General features: G+C 42.1%; 1 protein-coding gene across 47 annotated transcripts in view; it reads left to right on the top strand.

Moving 5' to 3' along the window:
* The window catches only part of NEB (nebulin), a 161676-nt gene that overhangs the window by 120629 nt on the left and 16643 nt on the right, over positions 1-24404 (top strand). For 33 of the 47 annotated variants that reach the window (XM_053406851.1, XM_053406843.1, XM_053406835.1 and 30 more), the window contains 21 exons: positions 1976-2083; positions 2928-3032; positions 3862-3966; positions 4078-4182; positions 4880-4984; positions 5091-5201; positions 6359-6469; positions 6752-6853; positions 6999-7103; positions 8990-9088; positions 12544-12654; positions 13680-13784; positions 14621-14725; positions 15700-15804; positions 18534-18644; positions 19101-19211; positions 20029-20142; positions 20291-20395; positions 20638-20742; positions 22220-22324; positions 23436-23528. In XM_053406851.1, the coding sequence (XP_053262826.1) occupies positions 1976-2083; positions 2928-3032; positions 3862-3966; positions 4078-4182; positions 4880-4984; positions 5091-5201; positions 6359-6469; positions 6752-6853; positions 6999-7103; positions 8990-9088; positions 12544-12654; positions 13680-13784; positions 14621-14725; positions 15700-15804; positions 18534-18644; positions 19101-19211; positions 20029-20142; positions 20291-20395; positions 20638-20742; positions 22220-22324; positions 23436-23528 (2226 nt within the window). The remainder of the gene's footprint in view (positions 1-1975; positions 2084-2927; positions 3033-3861; positions 3967-4077; positions 4183-4879; positions 4985-5090; positions 5202-6358; positions 6470-6751; positions 6854-6998; positions 7104-8989; positions 9089-12543; positions 12655-13679; positions 13785-14620; positions 14726-15699; positions 15805-18533; positions 18645-19100; positions 19212-20028; positions 20143-20290; positions 20396-20637; positions 20743-22219; positions 22325-23435; positions 23529-24404) is intronic. The other 14 variants (XM_053406643.1, XM_053406931.1, XM_053406758.1 and 11 more) reach the window with 5 other exon arrangements.

Here is a 24404-nt window from a genome sequence, read left to right as displayed (position 1 = left end):
GTAAGTGTGGAAATTGTCATGACCAATGGGGGGGGGGACAGTATGGTGTCTTTCTGGACTGATCTTTGTGTGACAACAATGGGGATAGCCAGGGTTTTTCTTCGGACTGATGGGATGGGAGAGGAAGAGGACAGTAAGAGAAACACAGCTTGCCAGTTTGGGGTCAGGGCTGGTGTTAGGAACTGCGAAGCTGAGGGAAACAGCAACAAGGACTGTCTGCCTAAAAATGCTCAGGCAAATGAGTGAGCTTGGGAACTTCAGCAACCATCAACTGCTTAGTGCAGTCTCCCCCAGCCTGGTGCCCTCCAGAAGCTGCTGGACTACAATTCCCATCATCTCTCACTATTGGCCATGCTGGCTGAGGTCAATGGGAGTTGCAGTCTGACAACATCTAGGATGCATTGTGTTATGGAAGACGGATGCATTGTGTGGCTGGGGGTAGATGGGACAGTTCCACACCCATCCAATTCTTCATACAAGTTGCACAGAGTGGCGAAATTGGCTTTGTCTAATTTATCCCAACAACCCTGTAAGGTAGGTTAGGCTGAGAAACAGTGACTAACCCAAAAATTGGTCAATTACCTATGGGGGGGGGAGGGATGCGGGTGGCGCTGTGGGTTAAACCACAGAGCCTAGGACTTGCCGATCAGAAGGTCAGTGATTCAAGTCCCCGCGACGGGGTGAGCTCCCGTTGCTCAGTCCCTGCTTCTGCCAACCTAGCAGGTTGAAAGCACATCAAAGTGCAAGTAGATAAATAGGTACCGCTCTGGCGGGAAGGTAAACAGCGTTTCCGTGCGCTGCTCTGGTTTGCCAGAAGTGGCTTAGTCATGCTGGCCACATGACCCGGAAGCAGTACGCCAGCTCCCTCAGCCAATAAAACGAGATGAGCGCCGCAACCCCCGAGTCGGCCACGACTGGACCTAATGGTCAGGGGTCCCTTTACCTTTACCTATGGAGGGATTGAGCCTGGCGTCTTCCTTATACTAGCCAGTATCCTCCTACACCACCCGACCCGTGTTTCCATCCACAATCTGCCCTGACCCTCTGCCTTCTCTCCATTGTAGATAGGAAGCCACTGGCTGGGCACAAGTAGCACACCCACATGTGAGAGGTTACATACTTAGTGTAAGAAACAATGTACCATGCTTTCTCCATTGTTCTTCCTACTCTTCAAAGCATACGTTAAGAAAGTGGAAAGCTTACCAGGAGGATGCGCTCATGCAGACTTTTGAGTAAAAAGCAGGTCCAGATAAGATAAGTGCCAATGGTTGGAAGGGTTGCAGTCCAAGCCCAATAGCCATGATTATGACCCTAAACACTTAGCACATCATCCCTCTCTCTACCAGTTCCACCTGCCGAAGCAGAACATCCCAATGCTGCCTGTGTAGAGAGTGCTCAGATCGTGAAGGTGAAAACTGCCTAGTTGATTTCCTACGTTAGTGCAGCAATCAAGCATGCAGTTTTTCACCTGAGCAAGACTGTGTGTACCTGGGCAGCATTTGGACATCCCCTCCCCACGTTTACAGGTAGGGGACAGCTCACTAGGAGATGGGGAGGAACTGTGTGCTTCCTCCTGCAAATGGAGGGTGGGTTAAGGATAGAAGAACGTAAGAAGAAGCCCGCCGGATCAGGTCAAAAGGCCCATCACAGTCCAGCATCCTGGCCGACCAGCTGTGAAATCCACAAGCAGTACCAGCTTGGAGGCTGGGACAGTGCGCTGGGTGGGTAAGGTTCTGACTGGGGAGATATATCCTCCAATCCAGTCCTGTTCAGCACATCAGTGGAAAACCCATGGGAGTGAATGGGAAAGAGGATGAAGCAGGCCTTCTCCAGTTCCTTCAGATAGTCTAAGGTAAACTACAACAATACATATTGTTGTATACATATTTGTTCACTTTGGGTATTTTTTTAAAAGAAATTAAAATGCTATTTCTAATGACTGCTTGTACTTAACTTGGCCCTTTCTTGCTGCCAGATCCTCTACAAACTGGAATATAACAAGGCCAAACCAAAGGGATATACCACAATCCATGATACTCCCATGTTACTCCACGTACGGAAGGTCAAGGACAGAATAAGCGATGTAAGTAAACATTATCATTTACCTCGCAGGATGCTGGAGCCAATGGGATAGGACATGACTCAGCTCATTGGCTCCAGCATCCCTACTTGCAAATCTACACTTCAGGTGAGACCAATCGTTCTATATAAACTGTGTCTAGCAAAGTTCCAAATTCATTTTTTGCTCATTAGTCTGTAAGATGATATATATTAGATTTTGTTTGCGTCGCTATAAAAGCTAAGCCTTAGACTATTTAAACATCATTCTTTATTTTCAATGTAGCTAACATTTCATAGCAGTGTTTATAAGTATGGTTATTTGCTATAGGCCAATACTTGTTGAAACAATAGATTCATGGTAGGAGAATGAATGAATGAATTTATTAATGAATTACTGAATTTTCTCATATTTACACATTATTTACCACTCAGATTGCTTACCTTTTTATGGGGATTAAGAGAAAGGCCCGTAGGCTTACATATTATGGGTTGGTACTAGACTTTGCTTCCACCAGCAGGAGCAGAATCTCCCATATGGCAGAAGATCGGAAGTGACATTTGCCAAATCCCTGTTTCTCTCCTGCAGCTCCTAACACAACCCTCATGCAATTCTGGTGGGTGGGTGGAAACCTTCTGGAACAGTGCGGGAGGTGGTGGTGGAAGTTGCCGGTGGAGGACAATATTTGATGCAGCGGAGGTTGTTCTCCTAGGGCAAATGGGGCTCCACTGCTCAGTGGATACTGCTAAATTCAGTATCTCCTTTGACCTACCAGGGCAGATTAACACAATTTTCCCTGGGGTGATTTCTGTTTAGCCGTGCTGTTGTAAAGAGACGTGCAACATTAACCTTCTTGTTCTTTCGACAGCTGAAATACAAAGAAGTCTATCAACAGAATAAGTCTCACTGCAACGTTGTACCGGATTCCGTTCATATCAAAGCTGCCAAGCAGGCCTACAAAGTAAACAGCAATGTGAGTCCAGTGCTATTGTTGCCGGTGACTAAGCCTTACAAAGGAAACTGAGGGAGTAGGGCTCCCAGGTCCCACTCAGCTGAGGCCTCTTTCAGTGCCTAATTTCCATACGCTTACGGAAACTCCTAGCCAGATCGGATGAGGCAGTGCATCTCATGCCAACTTTAGATATGTGTGGGATAGAGAAATGTCCACCCCCATCCCTTTGGGCAGAGTACAAATTGTAGGTGGTGCAAATCCCCAGGTTCCAACTTCCTGAAAGAGCCATGTACGAACAAACCATCCTTTTTAACATGCTGTATTCCTGACAGCTAAAAAAATGTGGTCGTTCCAAACATAAAACCCACTACCTGTTTAATCTTTTGTCTTTTTCCTTTTAAGGCTATGCCTTTTCCCATGCTTGTTCCACAGCAGCACAAGCAGAGCTAAAATTCTGTAGAAGAGCGAGAAAAAGGCAGATATGGATGGAAAAGTAGAAAGTGGCAGACCTGTTTGTCTGCAGCCTTGTACAGTCCGCAAGCCATGGCAAACATAGCCCACTCATAATGTAGGGGGGGGGGTTTGCGCTCCCAGCCTACTGGTAAAAATAGGAGATTTATCAACTGCTCAACTTTGGATGGCCAACATAAATGGCTAAGGGAAAGTGAAACTTTATGGGGAGTGTCAGAATTCCTAGACATAGAAGTTTGCATCTGCACCACCAAACATTTAGTTACGTATTTATTTTTGGGAATCAAAAATATCCTTTTCACTCTTGTTTTATGGTGACCCTTTTACAAGAATGGCTTGAGTCTACGTTTACATTGTTTATCTATTTCTCTTTGAACAGCTGGATTACAAGAAGAAATATGAAGCTGCCAAGGCTCACTGGCACTGGACTGTGGACAGACCGGACTTCATCCAAGCTGCCAAATCATCTTTGCAACAGAGTGATGTAAGGAAACTAAAACCACATGCATCCATTTTATTTCCTGACATATCAAGGCATACCTCTGGTGCCAAAGGCTGCACTTCTGACACTTTTTATTCTCCTGTTTCTTTGTAGTATGATTACAAATATGACCGAGAGTACTATAGAGGATGCAAGCTATCCGTAACAGATGACAAAAACACAGTGTTGGCTTTGCAGAATGCAATCTTGGCGAGTGATGTGAGTAAAATCCTTTTAATGGGAGCTTCCCCACCACCACCCCTTTTTAAGTCTTGGACACCCAGATCAGCATGTAAACCTTAGCAAATGATTGTACTTTTCTAAGTAGGTGTGGCAAACCAATCACACCGAGAAACATTATCAGCACTGGATAACAAAAACACCTTTTAATGTCAGGTTCAGTTCTGGTAATAGTGGTAAGGAAAGAAATACCTACCATGATTTACAGGGGTCCTCGAATTTCCTGTAGCCTTTGTAACCAGCCCAAGTCATTGCCTTCTTACTAGTGCCTTTCTGGGCTCTGGATGTACTTCAAACATCTCCAGGGCCCAGCACAATTGCACTGTTAATGCCATCCAGCGCCCCCACTCCAAACTGGTTGAAGGGCATAGAGTTGTCTCTGCCACACTGAACATCACCAGGTCTCAGTACAATGTCAGGAAATCCACCACTCTTCTCTCATACTGGTAGAAGGGCAGAAATTTTCCCAGACTATGTTCGGACTTTAGAATAGAGTCCTCCAAAGCTCTCCAATAGTTAATGCAAAATTTGAGCTAGCTCTTGCCTTTCTGTAGTCTAGAGAAGGATGGAGACTCACACCAGAATAAAACACATGCTCATCAGTGGCGAGCCCATTTGTGTAGCCCTGTTTATTATACACTGCTTGAAACTAATACCTTTCCATTTCATTTCCCAGTTAAAATATAAAGAGAAGCATAACAAGGAAAGGGGAACTATCCACCCAGTTCCAGATACTCCTCAGATCCTTCTTGCAAAGACTGTTAGTGCTCTCGTGTCTGAGGTAATTTATTATTTATATATGTATGTATATAATTCTCCAGTTTTCAGCATTTATTCCTTATTTAATACATATTACTTCAATAACTGTTGTTTCTCTTCATCACCAGAACAAATACAAAGAACATGTTAAGAAGCACCTGCCACATGGCTCCTTTACAAAATTGCCAGAAACACGAGACACTGTTCATGTCAAAAACGTCACCAAGAACGTCAGTGAGGTAAACTGCTTTTGCATTACTATAGTCACATCACTGGTTGAGTTGACGCTTGCATTTGTTTTGTTTATACTTGGTGATGGAAACTGTTGTTGCTCCACTATAAATTATACTTCATGCTAATTACGGCTTACTAAAAGGGTGCTGCTCCATGTTCACCAGGGCTGATGTTACTTAACACCAGCCTGTTAGCTCACATAGTTAAATATCAGCATAAGTTTAATAACGTGGTTGAACAGAGTTTCTGAAATCGTGTGTAGATGGAAGCTTAGCGTGTTGAAAAAGAGAGAGAATGCCTTCAAATATATTTCTGCAGGCTGTCAAATCTGGAAATTGTTTCTTCTGATATGAGTTTGCATGATCCATGCCTGTTTGAATGAATTGTTGGTAAGGGACTTGATTATGAACATAGGTTTTGAAACGCTTTACAAATTAAAGAGTGTGGTAGAAATGAGTGGCAGTGGTAGCGGCTGAAGAACTATAACAGTGTGTGTGTGTGTGTGTGTGTGTGTGTGTGTGTGTGCGCAGAATTGGGTTCATTGCAGTTAATTCTTTCTAGTCATTTTAAAATAACTGTAAATAAAATATGGATGCAGCAATTGAGACATAGGTTAAGTAATTGCTTGGTGCTTGCCTCCTATGATTTTGGGTACGTGTCCCATCTTTTATATTCTTCCAAAGGGTTCCCCAGCACTCAGGAGCATGGGGTTGGTGGAGGAAGGAGCAATCACTGAAGATCACCTTGATCTTTGTTTGACTGACGAAAATCTCTGCTGGATTAAATAGCCAGAAATCATCAGGGGAACACCCATTCAATGCAATATCTGTTTGTTGACAGCTGTAAGCAAAGTGTTTTTGACTGATGGGCTTTCCATAGGGACCAGTCCTTACAGTCAACTTTATTCTCGTTTATGTAGCTGCCCTTTGAATCTCTCCCTCTCTCTTTTTAATGTGGAGAGCTTCTGACCATAGAGGAAAACTTGCAGCAGATCAGGAAACAAAGCTAGTTAACCTACAAGTGCATGTGTGAGCGCCCACACGAATGCGCACCTGTCTTCCTTAAGCGTAGAAGTCATCACCTATGCTTCTTATTATAAATGTCGGCAAAGTAAGCCTCAGGTGAAGAATGTGTGACACAACTCTTTTCTGTTCCGAAACAGACAAATTATAAAAAGAAATTCCACAAGGAGAAAGGCAAGTCAGACTATTCAATCATGCTGGAGCCTCCTGATGTGAAACACGCCATGGAAGTTGCAAAGAATCAGAGCACTGTAAGTTATTCCTCCAGTCACCTCATTTAAACCCTGGATGGGCAATCTAAGGAATAATCCTTTCGAAGCCGTGGGCTATAGGAGAAACACACGCTGACATGGGTGGCTGTAGCTTTTCCATGCAGACTTTGTTTCATTACAGTGAAACGTATGCAGTTTTTGCATGGGTGGTGGGCATCAACAATAGCTCTGGTGAAAACATTATCATCCAGAGGATCTTGTTCTTTCCTTAAAAAGAAAACACAACAGTAACTGCTTCTCTTTATCCTTGTGTTCACCTAGATCCAATACAAAAAGGATGCCAAATCCAAGCTCCATTACACTAGTGTGGCGGATCGCCCTGATATTAAGAAAGCCACCCAAGTCTCCCATTTAGTCAGTGATGTAAGTACTTTATCAGTGTAACTGTTCAGCAACTTGTGGCAATATGACAGCATGCATATAAATAGTTTCATTTCAGTATGTAGAAGCCAGAGGGAGGTTTTGTTTTTTGTTTTTAACCCCTTGACATTTCATATATTCGTCTTAGATTGAATATAAAGCCAAAGCTCGTGGAGAAGCTGGTATGGGAGTCAGCATGCTTGGACGTCCAGATATTGAACTTGCCAAGGAGGTGTCCAAACTTACAAGCCAGGTATGAACAGGTGGCTGCTTCAACTTATAACCATATGGCATACATTTTCTTTTGCAATCATTTTCATGTAATGTTGACTTTACAGATAAAGCAGCTTTAGAGATAATTTATTTGAGATCGGGGTGGTTAATATTTTTTGGCCAACTCTTCCAGGGCTGTCTGTCAATCGTGGTTGCGGCCACCTCACCATCTCATATGCACATAAATATGCGGTACAAGCAAAGAGCCTACCCCCCCTCCACTGTTCTGTACAGATCCAATGAGGGAGGAGCTTATTTCCTTATCTCTGGTCATCCAATCATCAATCTGATATCTGGGGAGTGGGCAATTTGCATCCACATCCGGGTGCTGGACTCTGGTGTATGTACTTCAATATCTCCTTGTTTTACTGCTGTCACCAAAGCCTCTCACCCACCCCATCCCGAAAGTTAGCGAAGTCAGTAGAGCTTGTGTCTCTTAATCTCAGGATTGTGGGTTTGAGCCCCACGCCGGGCAAAAAGATTCCTGCCTTGCAGGGGTTTGGGCTAGATGTGGTCCCTTCCAACTCTACCATCCCTGATCAAGCTCTTGACCTAGGGGTTAGATTATTCTGAAAGGTATTGTCGGCCTTTGAAGTCTGCTGTGGTACGTGGATGCTATACTCTGTGTATTGTGTCCCTATGTAGGTGAGCTTCCTATTTAGCTCATTGAAGAAACAATTACTGAGCTGAAGGCACCCTTTACACACAGGGAGCTGCCTCACCCATTATACTGAGTGGGACAGGAACTCCTTGTGTAATCAGAGTCTCTGTTCTCACAAAGTAGCACTGAGCGAAGTAATCCAGATTCATGTTTCCATGGGCCTGGGCTTGTCTGTCTGTCTGTCTTCCTTCCTTCCTTCCTTCCTTCCTTCCTTCCTTCCTTCCTTTTCTTTCTTTCTTTCCCTTTCTTTCTTTCTTTCTTTCTTTCTTTCTTTCTTTCTCTCTCTCTCTCTCTCCCTCTTTCTTTCTTTCTTTCCCTTTCTTTCTCTCTTTGGTTTATATTACTAAACTCTTACCTGGCATTTAAAATGATTTATTTCTGTTTTGAATACACTGGACCCCCCCCCCCCGCAAAAATCCCCCCCAACCCCCCCCAAGGGTTCATCTCATCCTTTACATCACCAGTATTGTCTGAGCCAGAGCAAAAGATGAGTGAACAAGCAGGTTGGTTGTGGTGAAGAGAGGTTCAGCGGGTGCCCTGCTGGAGTGCTGGTCCTTAGCAGATTCCTGACCATGCCAAACTTTGATGTTAATTGCCTTTCTTTAGCCATAATAACAATGATTTCAGTAGTTGACATTTCCTCCATATAAATCAGGTATGGGGAACCTGAGGAATACACTTCCCATCTTCCCCGACCATTGCCCATGCTGGCTGGGGGTGATAGGAACTGGAGTCCAACAACATATGGAAGGCACCGGGCTCCCATACCAATGACCTGAAACAATTTTTGTGTTAAAAAACATGCCGTAAATGTTTGGTCATTTGCTGTATACTGGGAGGCAAAATGTTTCTTTTTATTGTCTTCTCTCCAGTTATTCCCTTATCAATTTTCTTTGGCAGACATTTTAATGTTTGTGCTGTTATATATTTCTATAGTGAGGGTAGCAGCACTGGACTTTCCCCTCAGGGAAAGTACTTCAAACAACGTGTTAACTTTTTGCGTTTTGGTGCTAGCGTATGCCTCTTTCCTCTCTGACAAACACTGACCGACTTCACTTGGTGCGTTTCTGACCCATGCTGCTTCCCACGAGACTCCCTGCCCCCCACAAAGACAAGAATATCACCGGCTCTTCTACCTCAGCTTCTTGCTTTGTCCATCTTGGAGGTTTGCCATTCTAATCTTGCTATCTTGCTACGCTTTGTAGGCAGAATACATCAAAGGACGCATGAGGGGCCATGGGGCTGCATCATACGACACGCCCATGATGAGACACGTTAAGAAAGCTAATGTCCTAAGTAGCCATGTAAGGTGGATTTTAAGCGGCTCTCCTACGCTGCTACCAATTTCATGAGTCTATTGCTAGATTCTATATTCTTGGCACAATCCTAAGTGTTCAAGGCACTGCTTCTATTTTTATTTTTATTTTAAAAAAAGAACATTGAAACCTTGTGGATTTGTGAGACCTCCCCTTTCTTCCTTATGCAAAGTTCTGCTTGGGAATTTGTTCTGAGAATGTCTTGGCTTCAAGAAAAAGCTTGAGTGTCCAAAATACATGAAAGTGGGGAATTTAGTCAAACATTTACACTTCCCTCTATATGACATTGGTGGCAATTCCTGAAGCATTCACTAGTTTTCATGTCAGTGTGCTCTGTATTTTATATATATATATATATATATATATATATATATATATATATATATGGGGGAGCTGTGGCAGCTATCTGCACTTGAATGCAACTGTGCACTCTGCAGTGTGCTTTCTCCCCAGTTCATGTGCACAGTCAGTTGATGTAGAATGCTGCCCAGACTTCAGGAACCACTTTTGTTGCCCTGAATTAACTGAGAATATATCCTGGAACATTCCCAATCCTCTCCAGGATCGCAGAGGAGGAGCAGTAGCAGTGGACAAGCTGTTGTTCAGGGAAGCTAGTTCATCATTACTGACCTTCTCACTAAGAACCCAGAGTTTCTTGAAACAGAATAAGCTTGTCCACACATTGCACTGAGCACAGGTACAAGCTCTTATAGCTCAACTGCTGCAGGTACACAAAATATGCTCTTGTGGAATGCTGCATGTAAAAAATTGTACGAGTGAACAGCTCAACTCAACTTTGAGTACACAGTCCTCAAAGTCTACATTCATTGAATATAACAATGTGGACACCCCTATTAAAAGCCACCAATTAGGGAAAAGGCTTCTGATGAATTACCTTCAAACAAATTCCTAAACTCTTGCAAATAGCTCCTTAACTACTGTTATTTGCGAACAGACATTTTCAGATGATTCTTCACTCGCTCTCAAATGGCTTAGAAAGTAAATGACATATTTGCACCAATTTTCTACAGGTTATGGACAGAAATTTCATAAGGAATAAAGGGGGGTGCTTTATTTCCCATTTCTCTTTGTGATTGTTGCATGGGACAGCTGCATGTCAGAGAAACCGTCTTTTTCTACTTGTGAGAAACAGCAGGAATTTGCCATGAAAACTGTCAAAACACCATCTACACAGTGTCTTATGTCATCTATGTTGTCACTGCTATTGATACTCTTGTATACTGTGTCTTATGGTTTTGTTGCTGCTTTTTGTTTTAATATTGAAACAAGTCCCTCTGCCTCTTGTTTTTTGTTCATTATCTCTTTTTTATAATAATTTTTATTAAATTTTCCATTATACAAATATCACCATATCAAACATTTTCACAAATTTCAACTTTTGGACTTCCGTCAGCTTCTCTGCCAATCATCCATAGTTTTTTGTTCATTATCTCATATTCATTAACAAATCTTGTTTAGCAAGTACGGAATCCTGATGGAAATCGCAAGTATTAACGAGAGACTTGCATTTTGATCTAGTGGGTCCTCACGACAAATGTCAAAATGCTTTTGAAACCCACAGAGTATTCTAAGAAAGTAGCTTGTGCCCTGTGGAACCACTATTTAGGCACAAAATGCATATCTGAATTGTGGTGGCCCATAATGGTCCTCACCTACCTGTAATACGTCATTTGTGTTTGTGTGTGTCTGTGTCATTGTAGGAAGAGTCTTGTCCTTCTCAAGAGCGTCAGTGCCCAGAGTGTCCAGCATTTTTTAAAAAGTAAACATAAACAGTGTACTTGACTGTCACTTGAATATTGACCACTGGCATCTTTTGTCAACCCATGTCCAAAAGATGAGGCTATCCAGCATGAAGGATACAGGGTTGTGTGGGAAAAAACATGCCAACATGTTTTAGACATCCAGAATCGTGGAATGGAATTGAAATCTGCACTGCGGCATCTTCCAGTTTTCTAACGTTAAACTTTTCTTCTTTTCAGCCCTGTGCATTGCTCCCTAGCATGATCTATTCCTTTCATCAGTTACGTCAATCAGCTCTTGCCAGGGGTGGGGTGAAGATTGGGTGCCATCCATGTAAAACTAAGCATATCAAACCATTGATTTCAACGTGAGAGGGCTAAAATAAGCTCTCGTTGAAATCATTTGGAATCCAGGTGCTTAATTTTTGCTGGTTCATGCCAGGATTTGTATAACTGCTATTTTCTCTCTCTCACTAGCAAATGACTAATATCTTACCTCTTCTTTTATGGAGTTGCTTGATAATGAAGCTTTTCAGTCTTAAGAACCTTGCTCTGTGTACTTTGCACACTAACAGTGCAAAGTAGTAGTAAGCAGTAATATTCCCTGGCAAGTTCTTCAACTGTAAACATGGTGAATCTGTTTATTCCTCCATTAGAATGAAAGTAACCAAGCCGCATTTGCTCACTTCAGTTGTCAGGCAGAACCGGACTGTCCATCAGAGGACATAGGAAAGTCATTGTAAATAAAAGTGCATTGTAGTAGTCTGCTGAATTCTAGTGCTGAGAGAATAGTGCATCTAGCAGGACCTTTATACTCTATCATGAACATGTCTTTTTATTTAAAATCACAGTCTTTTTGCAATTTCTCTTAAAGCCAATAGTTATCAGATCAAATGCAACTGCCTCTTTGATTAGGCAGTGTATTGGTAGAACACTGGGCTCCAGTGTAGCAAACCTTGGTTCAAAACCATGCTGAGGTGTAAATTTAGGAGGAGTCTTGGGCAAATTACAGTCTCCGTCAAGCCTACTTTCATTATTAGTAAAGAAACAATGATTTGAATGCACTAATAACATGCAACACCAGATGACGCCAGAGAGCAGGAAATCTTTTCATAGGGGTTTTTAATTTTTTTGTTATAACAATCTAGTTTCTGACTTATTTATAGTGGTTTTTCCCCTGTGTGTAGATCTACCCTGAGACTTGAATGCTGCTCAAAATCCCTTGGAGGGAAGGCAGGAAATAAATATTTAGAAAGTCAGATGTTTCTATTGCCCTATATCAGGAAACACCCATTTTAGGCCACAGAAAAATGCACAATGCAGTCATAATTTAGCTCTTGTGTCTCTTGATAGCCATGCTGCACACACACAACATTCAGATTCCCGCCCCCCAATGAATGAGTTATATATTTCAAATGTGGAGCTGAAACACAACTACTGAATGAAAGACGCAACATGAAATCTTGTAAATGCAGTGTGTGCCAAGTTCATTGCTGCATCACGTGAATTTTCCTGGCCTTCGTTAATGGTATCTTCTTTTTCAAAGAGGTGTTATGGCTTGCATTGTTCTACCTGTCTGCTTGCAATCAGGATCAGTTTTGACAATGTGGACTCTTTCTCCCTTGGCACCAGACAAGCTAAAAGTCGGGACCTTGTTTTAACACTTGTTCCTCTTGGAATTAGATCAAATACAAAGAGAAGTTTGACAAGGAGAAGGGCAATAAGCCGCAATACGACCTGAAGGAAGCCAAGATCTACAAGACCTTAAAAGATGCCCACCACATCGCTAGTGAGGTATGTGTGGGCCTTTAGTCCAGTAGTTACTGTTAAGTTGTGGGTGAACATATCAGACGACACAGCGATTCTTCAAACAGCTCTTGTTTATTCAGAGGCCAGAACAGAACTGATCTGAAGGGTTCAGTCAGCCTGCTTATATAGAGCTCCAGTACAACCTAACTGTAACAATTTTCTAAAACTATCCAATCACTGAACGTCACTTTTGATCCCTTATTTGCATAACTATCTACAGTATCCTCCTGCTGGCCTAGGGTGAGAACTTCAGTACATAACAGTTACCAACCCTTTTCAGGCTCATGGGCCCATTTGGAAAAACTTATGAGTATCACCACATAATGGCAGCTGGGAGACCATGACTAGTCACAAAATGGCTGCCTTGAGGGGTTTAGCTAGTCATAAGGGACAAGCAGCTTGTCCATGAAACCGAGTATGAGGCAGAACTGGAAGTTGAGCCCCTGAACATAATACTGGCCGAAGGGAGGGATATTATTATTATTATATATTAAATTTCTATACCAACCTTTATCTGAGGATCACAGGGCAGTTTACAATATAAAAATACAAAAATACATGCTTTAGTATCAAACAACATCACACACACACACACACACACGGTTTAAAAGGCCGCAGATTGTTTAATTAGCCAAGGGGCTAGGAGAAGAGGAATTTTTTTGCCTGGCACCTAAGGTTATGTAATGAAGGTGTCAGACAAGCACATTCCACAAGCAAGCACAACCACAGAAAATAGTGATGTTGAGTTGTCATCTTCAACCATCTCCTAGCCTTCTTGGGCCATGTACCTGAATTTCCCTAACGGAACATATGCCTGGCAACTTTGCGACAAATCATTTAAGGAACATTTGCAGTAATTCAGATCTCATTAGCCATCTCTTGCCCAGTGCCCTGCCCCCACAACATTTTGATGCAAAGTCTGACTGAGTCCTGTTCCTTTTTAATGCGTCCGATTTCTAAGTGTTGTTTGCCTTTTCCTTTATTGCGTTTCTTTGAACTTCCCCCATCAGATTAAATATAAGGCGGACCTGAAGAAACTTCACAAACCAGTGACAGACATGTCTGAATCCCTGTCGATGCATCATGTCTTGAACACCAGCCAGCTCGCCAGTTCTGTAAGCCTCTTAAGCTCATCTCAGACCATATTCACTTTAGCATTTCATCCATCTGCCTTTCTGAGATAATATCCGCTAACAATTTCTGTAACAGCTTTCCTCCTTGACTGTTCCTAGGAAATCACCTGGTAGTGATCTTTCTTCTCCCTTGCCTAATGAGTGTTCCTCATGCGGACTACCAGCATTAATACCCCTAGTCTCTCAAGCATTTTCTATTAGCTATAGAACTGCTAATATTGTAAAACCTCTAACCACATGTAAATGGCTTTTTTTTTTTTGCCTTTTTAACTTTCCTTTTTGACTAACAGGAATACCATTTTCCTCCTTTTGATTTCAATATTTTTTGTGCTTAATATTATTTCAACATACTTCTTCTTTTAAGTTTTTAAAACCTTTCCAAAATTAATTCTGCTTTTGCTGAACTTTTATCATCCTGCTGTTAGACCACAGAATGATGAATATGCTAACAAGAGAAGAAGATGTGGCGTTGTCTTCCATTTTAATTGTACCATATATTCACTATATTTCTTTTGTTCTTCTTTCTTTTTTGGGGGTTTTCTTTTTATTTACTTACAATATTTTGTTCCTTCTTGCATAATATTGCAAGGGAAAAGTAGCTATCACAAGTGCTTCGGCATTAGTCTGAGATTTTTTTTTCTCCCTCCCCCACCCCTTTATGTATTCCTTTTTCTTCTTCTTCTTTTCCTTTTTTTAAAAAAAAAAATGCTTTGGGTTTCTTGTTTTTCTGTTGAAATGGTTGGATCGGCTGGAGCTAGAAAGCTGATCCGGTTAGGCCTTTTTGTTATTGAGGTGGTTTTTGACACCTTCCCCTTTAGTACCAGTACAAGAAGAAATATGAGAAGAGTAAAGGTCACTACCATGTGGTTCCAGATAACCTTGAACAGATCCATCTAAAGGAAGCCTCAGAACTTCAGAGCATAGTAAGTCATAGATAAGTGTTTCCTGCTTTTTATTTCTCGTTCACAATCCATTGCATTGCATTCTAGAATCTAGAAGGGTCAGTCTGCCAAGAAGGGGGAAATGTACCACTTTTTTTAAAAAAAAGTATTGCTGTAAAGTTATTTCAACATTAAACTCCTTTTGATCTTGGAGTACATTTACAATATAAATGAAGAAGTTACTTTTCCCAAGGAATTCCGGGAATAATAGTTTTATAAAGATGCTTAGAATCCTCCAATTAGAGCTCCTAGCTCACTTCACAGAATTTGCTGGGAAAAAGCCCTGGCACTTAAATGTAATTGAATGTCATTTTAAAGTCTGTTGTGAATATATAGTTTTGCACACTTCTTGCATGTGAGATATAGCTGCCTATATTCTGATAAATTGGTTAGAAATGAGTTGTTTATTTGTTAATTCAAAATTTGCCAGGTCTTAAAATGTTTTGGGACCTGCCTGTTGTTAATGTTCCTCTCTAACCATCTGTGCTGTTTTCCGATTGAACGAAAAACTCTTGTACATTGGTTTTCAGACCGTTCTCTGAACCCTTATTCACAAATTGCCATAATTCCACATAGGCAATGCTGTGTGAACTAGCCATGCAAACCACACAGTTGTGTCTTCCTATCTTTACAGCTGCAAATGGGGCCCTGACATGTGAAGAAGTGGACGGCAACCGTGTTGCCATCGGAGCATAGAAATTGGCCTTGACCCTTGAGATCTGGTAGCAGCATTTCAGTGCTTCTCAGCCCTCCTCTGGGAGGTGCAGCAGACTGTGTTGGGGTCACCCAACAAGTCACTCACCGTGACATGCGGTTTTCATCACTGACATGATTGTTTCTTGAGCGCGGCTTGGGGAAGAGACCTAATTCCCTTCCACATTCCAGGGCCACCCCTGTACATTTCTATTCTATATCTAGCAATGCACTGGATATAACATTTATCTCCCTCTTGGCAGGTGAAGTACAAGGAAAAATATGAAAAGGAAAGAGGGAAGCCCATGCTGGACTTTGAAACACCAACGTACCTCACGGCTAAGGAGTCTCAGCACATGCAAAGCGAGGTAAGGTGCTTTGTGGCAGAATGCAGCCTGGTTTCATGTTGGAAAATGAAGGCATAACAACATGGTATTGTATTATTTCCATTCAGGTTCAGGCAGTTAGTGGGGAAGATGCTTTCTGAAAGTATAACTAGAATTGAAATAATTATGCCTCTATAGCAGCCTTGTTCAACCTGGTGCCCTCCAGGGTTGTTTTGGGGGGACATACAGCTCCCATCAGCCCCAGCCAGATGACTAAGGATCAGGGATGATGGAGGTTGTAGTCAAAAATCTCTGGGAGGCAACACAGGCTGCACTTTATTACAATCTGATTCACGGTTGCCAAATAAAATAAGTTTAGGAGCGAGGCAACAGACTCTAAGCTATTAATTTACTTTATATTTACTTCGTATTTGTGGAATTAAGGTGATAACGGGAGTGTTGATTCAAAAAAGGACTTGCAGTTTGTCAGTTTTCCCCGGGCTACCAGAAGATTAGACTGGCTGCTAAAAGTAGCAGTATATAATTTGTAATAAACAACTTTCGCTGACACCATTCAAGCCTTGTTTGTGTCCAGTTATAGTTTTTCCATTGACCTTCCATTGAACTCAGTTTTGTCAGTGTTCTGTCCCAAATGTGAAATTTATACAAGGTGAAATACACTTGTATAAGGTGTTTGGTTGATAATATTTGGGTGGTTCTGTCAATTGTTTCAGGGTGGGTTCCCCCACCCCCAATATTTCACCGCACAACCATCTCAAAGTCTGTTGACTAGTCTTTTAGGCAAGTGTGCCAGAGGACAAGATCAAAACATGAGATAAAGACTCTGTTGCACTGTTCGGTCCATAACCAACCATCTGTGCTCTATGGTGTTCTTGCTTCCGGTCTCCAAAGCAGGAAGTAACACAGCACTGCAGAGACAAGCAGTAGTACAGACCTGATTCCCCGCCGTAGGCAGGCCCACAGGCTTGCCTGCTCCCTCCTCTACAGATCCTTGCTGTCTTTGCCATGTGCAGCCATTGACACCTTGCTGCAGGTGTTTGCCATATCTGATAAAGAACAGTCCCCCATTATGCAGGTGCATGGGGTCTGGATAGAGGGAAGTTTGAGCCCTGGGTTTGAGCCCAGGAGGCCTTTCACATTTTTCTAAAGAAACGAAAGATAAGCAGTCAGAGAACGCAATTCTTTTACCCTTTCCTATTCTCTGGAGGCTTTGCCAAGCATCCTCTCATGTGTCGTTTGAAACACTTTCCAACTGCACTTTCTCAAAGCCGCCTCTGCACATCATTTCCCGAGACGGTGCCTGAACAGCGATTGAAAGGGTGCAAAGTCCACCTTGCTTCTTACAAGCCTTAATATTTCTCCTAACTAAATAAGTGGTCAATAGATACCTCTTGTTAAAGGCCTGCCTGCGTCTTGGGACCCCTGGTGCCCATCTCTATGCCATTCACCCCTTCCATTTCATGCACCATCCTGTTCATATACAATCCTTTTATATCAGCAAGATTAGCTGTGAAACTGTTGTGCTTCAGCACTGAAAATCCCTGCTTGTGTTACAGCACCCTCTTTCCCGATATTAGCTTTTTGTTTAACCATACACTGATTTCATAGTGTCCGCATTGTTCTGTCCAAGAGCGAAACTTATACAAGGCAAAAATACTGGTATAAGGTCCTTTGAGTGATTCTGTCAATTGTTTCAATATATTGCCATTCAAAATGCAATTAGACATTCCCCCCGCCCTTGGGGTTTATGGGATGCCTACCCTTTTGGCTCTGGGATTTTCCCTTCCATAGACTGATCATAACAATTAGTGGGACGCGGGTGGCACTGTGGGTAAAAGCCTCAGTGCCTAGGACTTGCCGATCGAAAGGTCGGCGGTTCGAATCCCCGCGGAGGGTGCGCTCCCGTTGCTCGGTCCCAGCGCCTGCCAACCTAGCAGTTCGAAAGCACCCCCGGGTGCAAGTAGATAAATAGGGACCGCTAACTGGTGGGAAGGTAAACGGCGTTTCCGTGTGCTGCGCTGGCTCGCCAGAGCAGCGATGTCACGCTGGCCATGTGACCCGGAAGTGTCTGCGGACAGCGCTGGCCCTCGGCCTCTTAAGTGAGATGGGCGCACAACCCCAGAGTCTGGCAAGACTGGCCCGTACGGGCAGGGGTACCTTTACCTTTACCCTTTGGGCTCTGGGATTTTCCCTTCCATAGACTGATCATAACAATTAGTGAGTACTAAAGCATAGGAATGACACTACTGTAGGCTTTAAGGGCAACTTACCAACTGAGCACATTGGTGATCACTGAAAGACTGGAGCCCTACCTTTTGTGAATCCCATGTTCATCCAAAGCCTTGCTGCTGTCAGAGACACAAAGTGGGCGCTTGCAGTGTATTTTTATTTTATCTGTTCCCTACATTTATACACCACCTTTTCCTCCAGGAGCTCAAGTTGGGGCACTTGGTTCTCCCCTCTCCATTTTAGCCCCAGGGATGGTGACTGTCCCAAGGTCACCCAGTGATTTGCATAGCTGAGTGGGGTTTTGAATTTGTCTCCCAGGCCATCGTCCAACACTCTAACCACTACACCACGCTGCTAAACCCCACCCAACACTGAATGGCCGACCAGCAAACTTGACACAACAAGGGCAAGACAGGACCCAAAACTTACAGTACAGTACTTGAAAATATTCTTCCTGCACAGATCCAAAATAAATTCTGTTTTTTCCCTTCTCCTCTTCTTCTTCTTCCTACTCCTGTTAGAAAGAATATAAAAAAGACTTTGAAGAGTCCATGAAAGGCAGGAACCTTACTGGCCTGGAGGTCACGCCATCTCTTTTGCATGTCAGATATGCCACCAAAATAGCAAGCGAGGTAGCACCTCCTCTGTTGTCTTCTGCTGTGAACCACCCTACTAGTTTCATTAATTGTCCTTACCAAAGCAGTCCCTTCACTACCTTCTTTACTAGCCTTAAACATTTCTCTTAAATGCATGGTTTAATCTGTGTTTGTTGCTTGTTCTAGTCCATTGGTGTGGGTTTTTTTAATCACTAATTGTTAATTGTATTAGCAGAATTAATGTTTTCCTGTTCGTGGAACAGACATTGTTTCACTATATGTTGTGTTCTTTACTGAAGTTGTTGTGTCAAGCTGTGTGACTTTCTAGAAGGTTGAACCTTGAACACCCTAATTAAGTGCTGCTTTAAGATAATCTGAAGGCCATTTACTAACTCTTTTTAGGGTAGGGGGTCTCCTTCATCCTCCTCCCTCTTGAAGCTCTCTCTCTCTCTTTGGTTTCCTCAGTTTTCTTTTTCTCCCCACCCCATCTAGAAAGAATACAGAAGAGATTTGGAAGAAGGTGTCAAAGGTAAAGGCCTAACCATTTTGGAAGAGACCCCAGACCTACTCAGAGCAAAGAATGCAACCTATATCTTGAATGAGGTGAGGCACATAGCTAGGCTAACTTCCCTTGGGGGCCACTGCAGCATGGCCCCCTTCTTCTGCACTGGATTAATGTCAAAAGCCCCAGACATTGGGGAGAAATGCATGATGTGGCTCCACCCTGTGACTCCCAGAAGAAGGACAACATTGGCATGGTAATGAGCAGTGCTGAAGAATCTCTCCCAGGCTGTTTGGGTAAGGGTAGAACTGGCCTTTCATAAGAAGAATTCCCGCAAAGCTGTCTTTAAAGAGAAATTATAGGCCTGAAGCATTGATTATATCACAGAAAGAGTCAGATCCCAGGTCAATTTTTGTAATGGGTTTGCAGGTGCTAGAAAACATACAGCTAATTAAGCTTGTGTCCTGTGCAAGGTGATAGCTAGACCCTTGTGTGCTATTTGAGCTGTGTTTCAGACGTTTTTAATCCTCTGAAATTAGTGTGTGTGAAAAGCTAAGTTAAGCAAACTTCCTAAACTGTGTATTAGACACTTCTTAAATCTTAGGAAATCAACATATTTGTTGATAGATAATTAAGTTAGATAATTTCCTTTTGAGGTGTTAGCCAGAAAATGAGCCTTTTAGGCAACACAAATGGTCAAATGACTTAGACTGTCTGTGAAGAGTGAATGCTTCTTCGACTGCATACGTTTCTCTTCTGTGGGACACATTTTTTTTTGCATGTTGTATGGGCAGCAGCTTGAGTCACATCAAGATCACCCTTGGTGAATTGGGATAAGTGTTACTTTTGAAAAACCTGCCCCATTGTGATGGTCTCATCTCTATTAATCCTTTTTTAAAAAAAAAAAAACCACAACAGAAAGAATACAAGAAAGCTCTAGAGATGGAAATCAAAGGAAGAGGCTTGACAGGCCATTCCACAGAAACGCCTGACTATATGAGGGCAAAGAATGCTATGGACATCGCTAGCCAGGTCAGTGAGAACAGGCAGGCACTAGTAACACTTGGGAGTAATTTTAAAGGGAACCTTCTCTGTAGATTTCCTGTGGGGAAATCAAGAGGAAGCTGTTTTCATAAATGTACTCACTGTGGATATCTGCTTGTGACCTTTCCCCCAACAGATCAAATATAAGCAGTCTGCAGAAATGGAAAAAGCCAACTATACCACGGTGGTTGACACTCCAGACATTATCCATGCCCACCACGTGAAGAACTTTTCAAGTCAGGTAATGATCATATTTGTTTTCAACTAGCTTTGCCAGATTTTTTTTTTAAAGGAGGGTCTTGCTCCCCATTGATAGGAGCTTCTTTCACGTAGGAATCATTTCACACATATCTCAACTCCAGATAACCATAAACATGTTTTTGTGCAAATCGCCTCTTGGACACTGAACGTATATATTTCTTTTTGGTTGTTGTTTTTTTACCATAACAATAAATCCTGATCCTCTCTCCCCCCAACTAACAGAAAAAATATAAGGAGGATGCAGAGAGAACTATGTCATACTATGTGCCTGTTCTAGACACACCAGAAATGCAGAGAGTCCGGGAGAACCAAAAGAATTTCAGCATGGTAGGTATTAATGTACTGTAAACACAGTGAAAAGTGTGATTATTTAAAAATATGTGATGCTATGAAGTCCTGTGCAGAATGTAGGTCAGAGGTGGGAAAACTCCAGACTACAGGCCAAGCTTGGCAGAGTCCAATTTGACTCCTGAGACCATTCCAACCCCAACCCCCCCCCCACCTGACAATCAGTTGATGGGCAGGGTTCAGTTCTGTGTTTGCAGCTCATGCCATGCCCCACAGCCAACATGGCAGGGTTTAACCCCTGCTCATCCATTGATAAATTGGGTTTTACACCTTGCTCAGACCCATGCAAAGCACAGGACAGAAGATTCCGCTTTTGAGGACAAATATTCCACCTCCTCAGGCTACATCCCTCACACACTCCTCAAGAGCTTTTGCATGGCTGGAACACATCCCAGAGCTGTAAGAATGCCTCTTGCTTGCCTGGGTTAAGATAAAAGTAATTGTGTAAGGTCTGAAGATGTAAAAGCGTGTGTACACACATTTACAGATAGATGGATAGAAATCTCCATGGTGACTGTGCAAGCACAGATGAGATTCCTGTTTGGAAGCAATGGCCCTAAAGCTGTTTTCTTGCATTGCGCTGTCCTGGCTTAACCAGCTCTCACGATGCATGGGAAGGTTTTATTTGTCTTTTATTCTTCCTCACTCAACAACATCAGAGGTGGTGTCAGGCAACGTGTCATTATGGATGGGGAGTCTGTGGCCCTGCAGATGTTTTTGGACTCTAGCTCTCACCATCCCTGACTACTGGTCATGTTGGCTGGGGCTGATGGGAGCTGGAGTCTAGCAACACCTGAAAGGCCATGGGGTCTTGTATGAACTTACCCATTTTGTATGTGCATGTTTGTGTGTGTGGCTTAGAGGAGAGGCATGGTTTCAGTCAAAGTCTCCCCTTTCAAGAAGGGTGTAGTACACTGTTCCTCATGACCGTTTCAACACTGCCTTTGTCTCTGTGCATCATACCTTACAGTGAAAAACTGAAAATTGGGTGGCTGGGATGCAGGACAGGTGGAATACAAGGTTACAAAAGTGTGGGTGGATGGTGAGGATACAGCATATGTGCAGATCGTAGTGCAGTTTACCTGAGGTCGCATGTGTTTGAAAACAGCACCAGCTGATGGAAACATGAATGGGTAAATGTGGGCCCCAATAGCAAAATCTTCTGTGCACCCAGAGTCCCTACCCTACGACGCATGGGGTTCTCCATTCTCTGTAAATGCTGAGAGAATGCCTCATGATGATTGAAGATTCTGTCCTATTATCTGGGTGCCCACTGGAAATCTCATGTGTTCAAACAGCAGCTGAATTTAGATGACCCAGATGTCAGGTGCGACTTCAAATTTCAGTATTCCTAAATGATTTTTAAATTTATTTATAAGAAAGCTATATAGAATACCAACGAAATAAAGGCGCAAGACTGAAGGGCAATGAACAAAAATATGTGTTCTCCTAACAGCTCAGGTACCAGCATGATCTACAGGACAGCAAAGGAAAAGTCACAGTTGTACACGAAACACCAGAGATATTAAGAGTTAAAGAAAACCAGAAGAACTTCAGCACGGTAACCTTATTTTACACCACAAAGCGAGTCCTTAATTTTGTTGTCCTACTTTTGCAGATCCTTCAGCATACAGGAATCTTCCTTGATATGAATGGTGCTTCTTGTTTACTATGTATATCCAGGCTTTTATGTCGGCGGTCAGGGCCATGCAATTTTACACTAATTATGTGTACCTTATTATATGTGCAGGTGTTGCTATTCCTTTACACACTCTCTCCTTCAACGGCTTCCATCATTGCACAGTGGGTTGTGTACCCCACATCTGACAGTAGAAGTACAAAATACCTGCCCTTGTTTTGCAATGTGGCTATGGGTTTGTAGCTGTTTATAGGCTTGCTGTGTCGTCTTTTAGCAGCTAATTCGTGTATGCCCCGCTTTGTTCTTAATTAGCAAGTTTAACCATGAAGATCTTCAAAGGATGCTAAATATTGTCATTATGTGATGTGTTTATTGGTCATGATTATTCCATGGATGTCTGATCAAAACAGTGGAAAGCCATGTCTACGTTAAAATCAGTGCCATTCCCATTTTACTTAGACAATGTAACAGGCATGCATGAACCAGGATAGTTGAAGCAGAAATTCCCTCCTCCACAAGTCCCCAAGATCCTGAAAACAGGGATGGATGAATCTGTCTAGTTTTGAGTTAACATTTTTCTTATCTTAAGTTCAGTTCAGTTTTTGCATTCGTTTGCTTTAAAAATTAAAAAGAACAGGCTCAAAAAACTCACCAGCATTTCAATGTGCTTTCTCCCATTGTATGCATTTTGCCTAATATATACATTTTAGCAAATATCTGGTGCATTTAAAAATATTTTCACTCAGTTGTGCGTTTTATGCATACTTTCCCCCAATATACACGTTTTGCACACTATTTTTTTTGTTGGAGAACTACATCACAAAATATGGAGAAGTACACATTTTACCTAAGGATAATCTTGCTTGGAAGCAAAAGCTTATGAAATCAATGGAAATGACTTCTGTGTGAGTGAATGCACTGATGATCAAGGAACCAGTTAGAGGTTTCTTAATATTCCACTGTTTTGTAGTCTTTCTGTAGCAAATGACAATGTTGTTGTTTTTCTATGCTCAATCTTGTTGTCTTGGTTAAGATTTTATATAAAGAAGATATTGGAACAGGAACAGCTATTGAAAAGACGCCCGAGATGCAGAGAATTAAAAAAACCCAGGATGCAATAAGCACGGTACAAAACTCAGTGGATTGTTAACACTCTTACCTGTGCTGTTCCCAACTTATAAAACTTCATTTGCCTTACATGATCCTAACAGCAGTTCTGGAATAACTTGAAAAGTCAAGGTTTTTCGTAATTAATCAAAACATAATTTGCTAACTAGCTCTTTCATTCTACTTTTACTTTCCTATGTAAAATAGTATCCACATTTCGAAAACTCTAACTATTAACATTTTCTAATGTTCAACTAATGTTTATCATTTCATAAAATACTGAAACTAAATTCACATTTTGATCTTGTCCGAAATGTCGATGAGATACTCATGGTAGCAAATATAGTGACCACGTTTTAACACTAACAATAATTTTAGAGAATTATTTCTGATATTTTTTGTTTTCTCTCTCTACTTCATCTCCCCCCAAACCCCAGTACGTATGGTAGGATTGCCAAAATTATTTTTCATTTGATTGTGTTCTGCACAATGTCTTACTTTCCTTTTTTGACATTTTGTTAAAAAAAGAGGTAAAAAATGTTTTTTTTGAATGTTGTACATGTATTGTCACCCATGCTGGATAGAACGGGAGGTGGATAGGAAGCACCAATATTACTCGTTTCAATTTTTTCAGGAAAATCTAGTTTATTCATTTCAGATTATCTGATAAGCATTTGAATCCAGAACAGAATCCTGCTCCATTCAGGACGAAATCCCACTGAAAAGCAATTGGACTTAAAAAGTAATATAGGTTGGTTTATGCCACTGGTTTCAATGGGACTTCACTGAATAAGGATGAGCTGTTTGGTTTCAATAGGTCTATAATGCATATTGGAGACTAATACACACACACACACACACACACACACACACACACACACACACACACACACAC

Source organism: Podarcis raffonei, chromosome 1, assembly GCF_027172205.1.
Source record: "Podarcis raffonei isolate rPodRaf1 chromosome 1, rPodRaf1.pri, whole genome shotgun sequence".
Classification (NCBI taxonomy): Eukaryota; Metazoa; Chordata; class Lepidosauria; order Squamata; family Lacertidae; genus Podarcis; species Podarcis raffonei.
The sequence above is the reverse complement of the archived record's forward strand: the minus strand, read 5'-3'. Positions and strand labels throughout refer to the sequence as shown.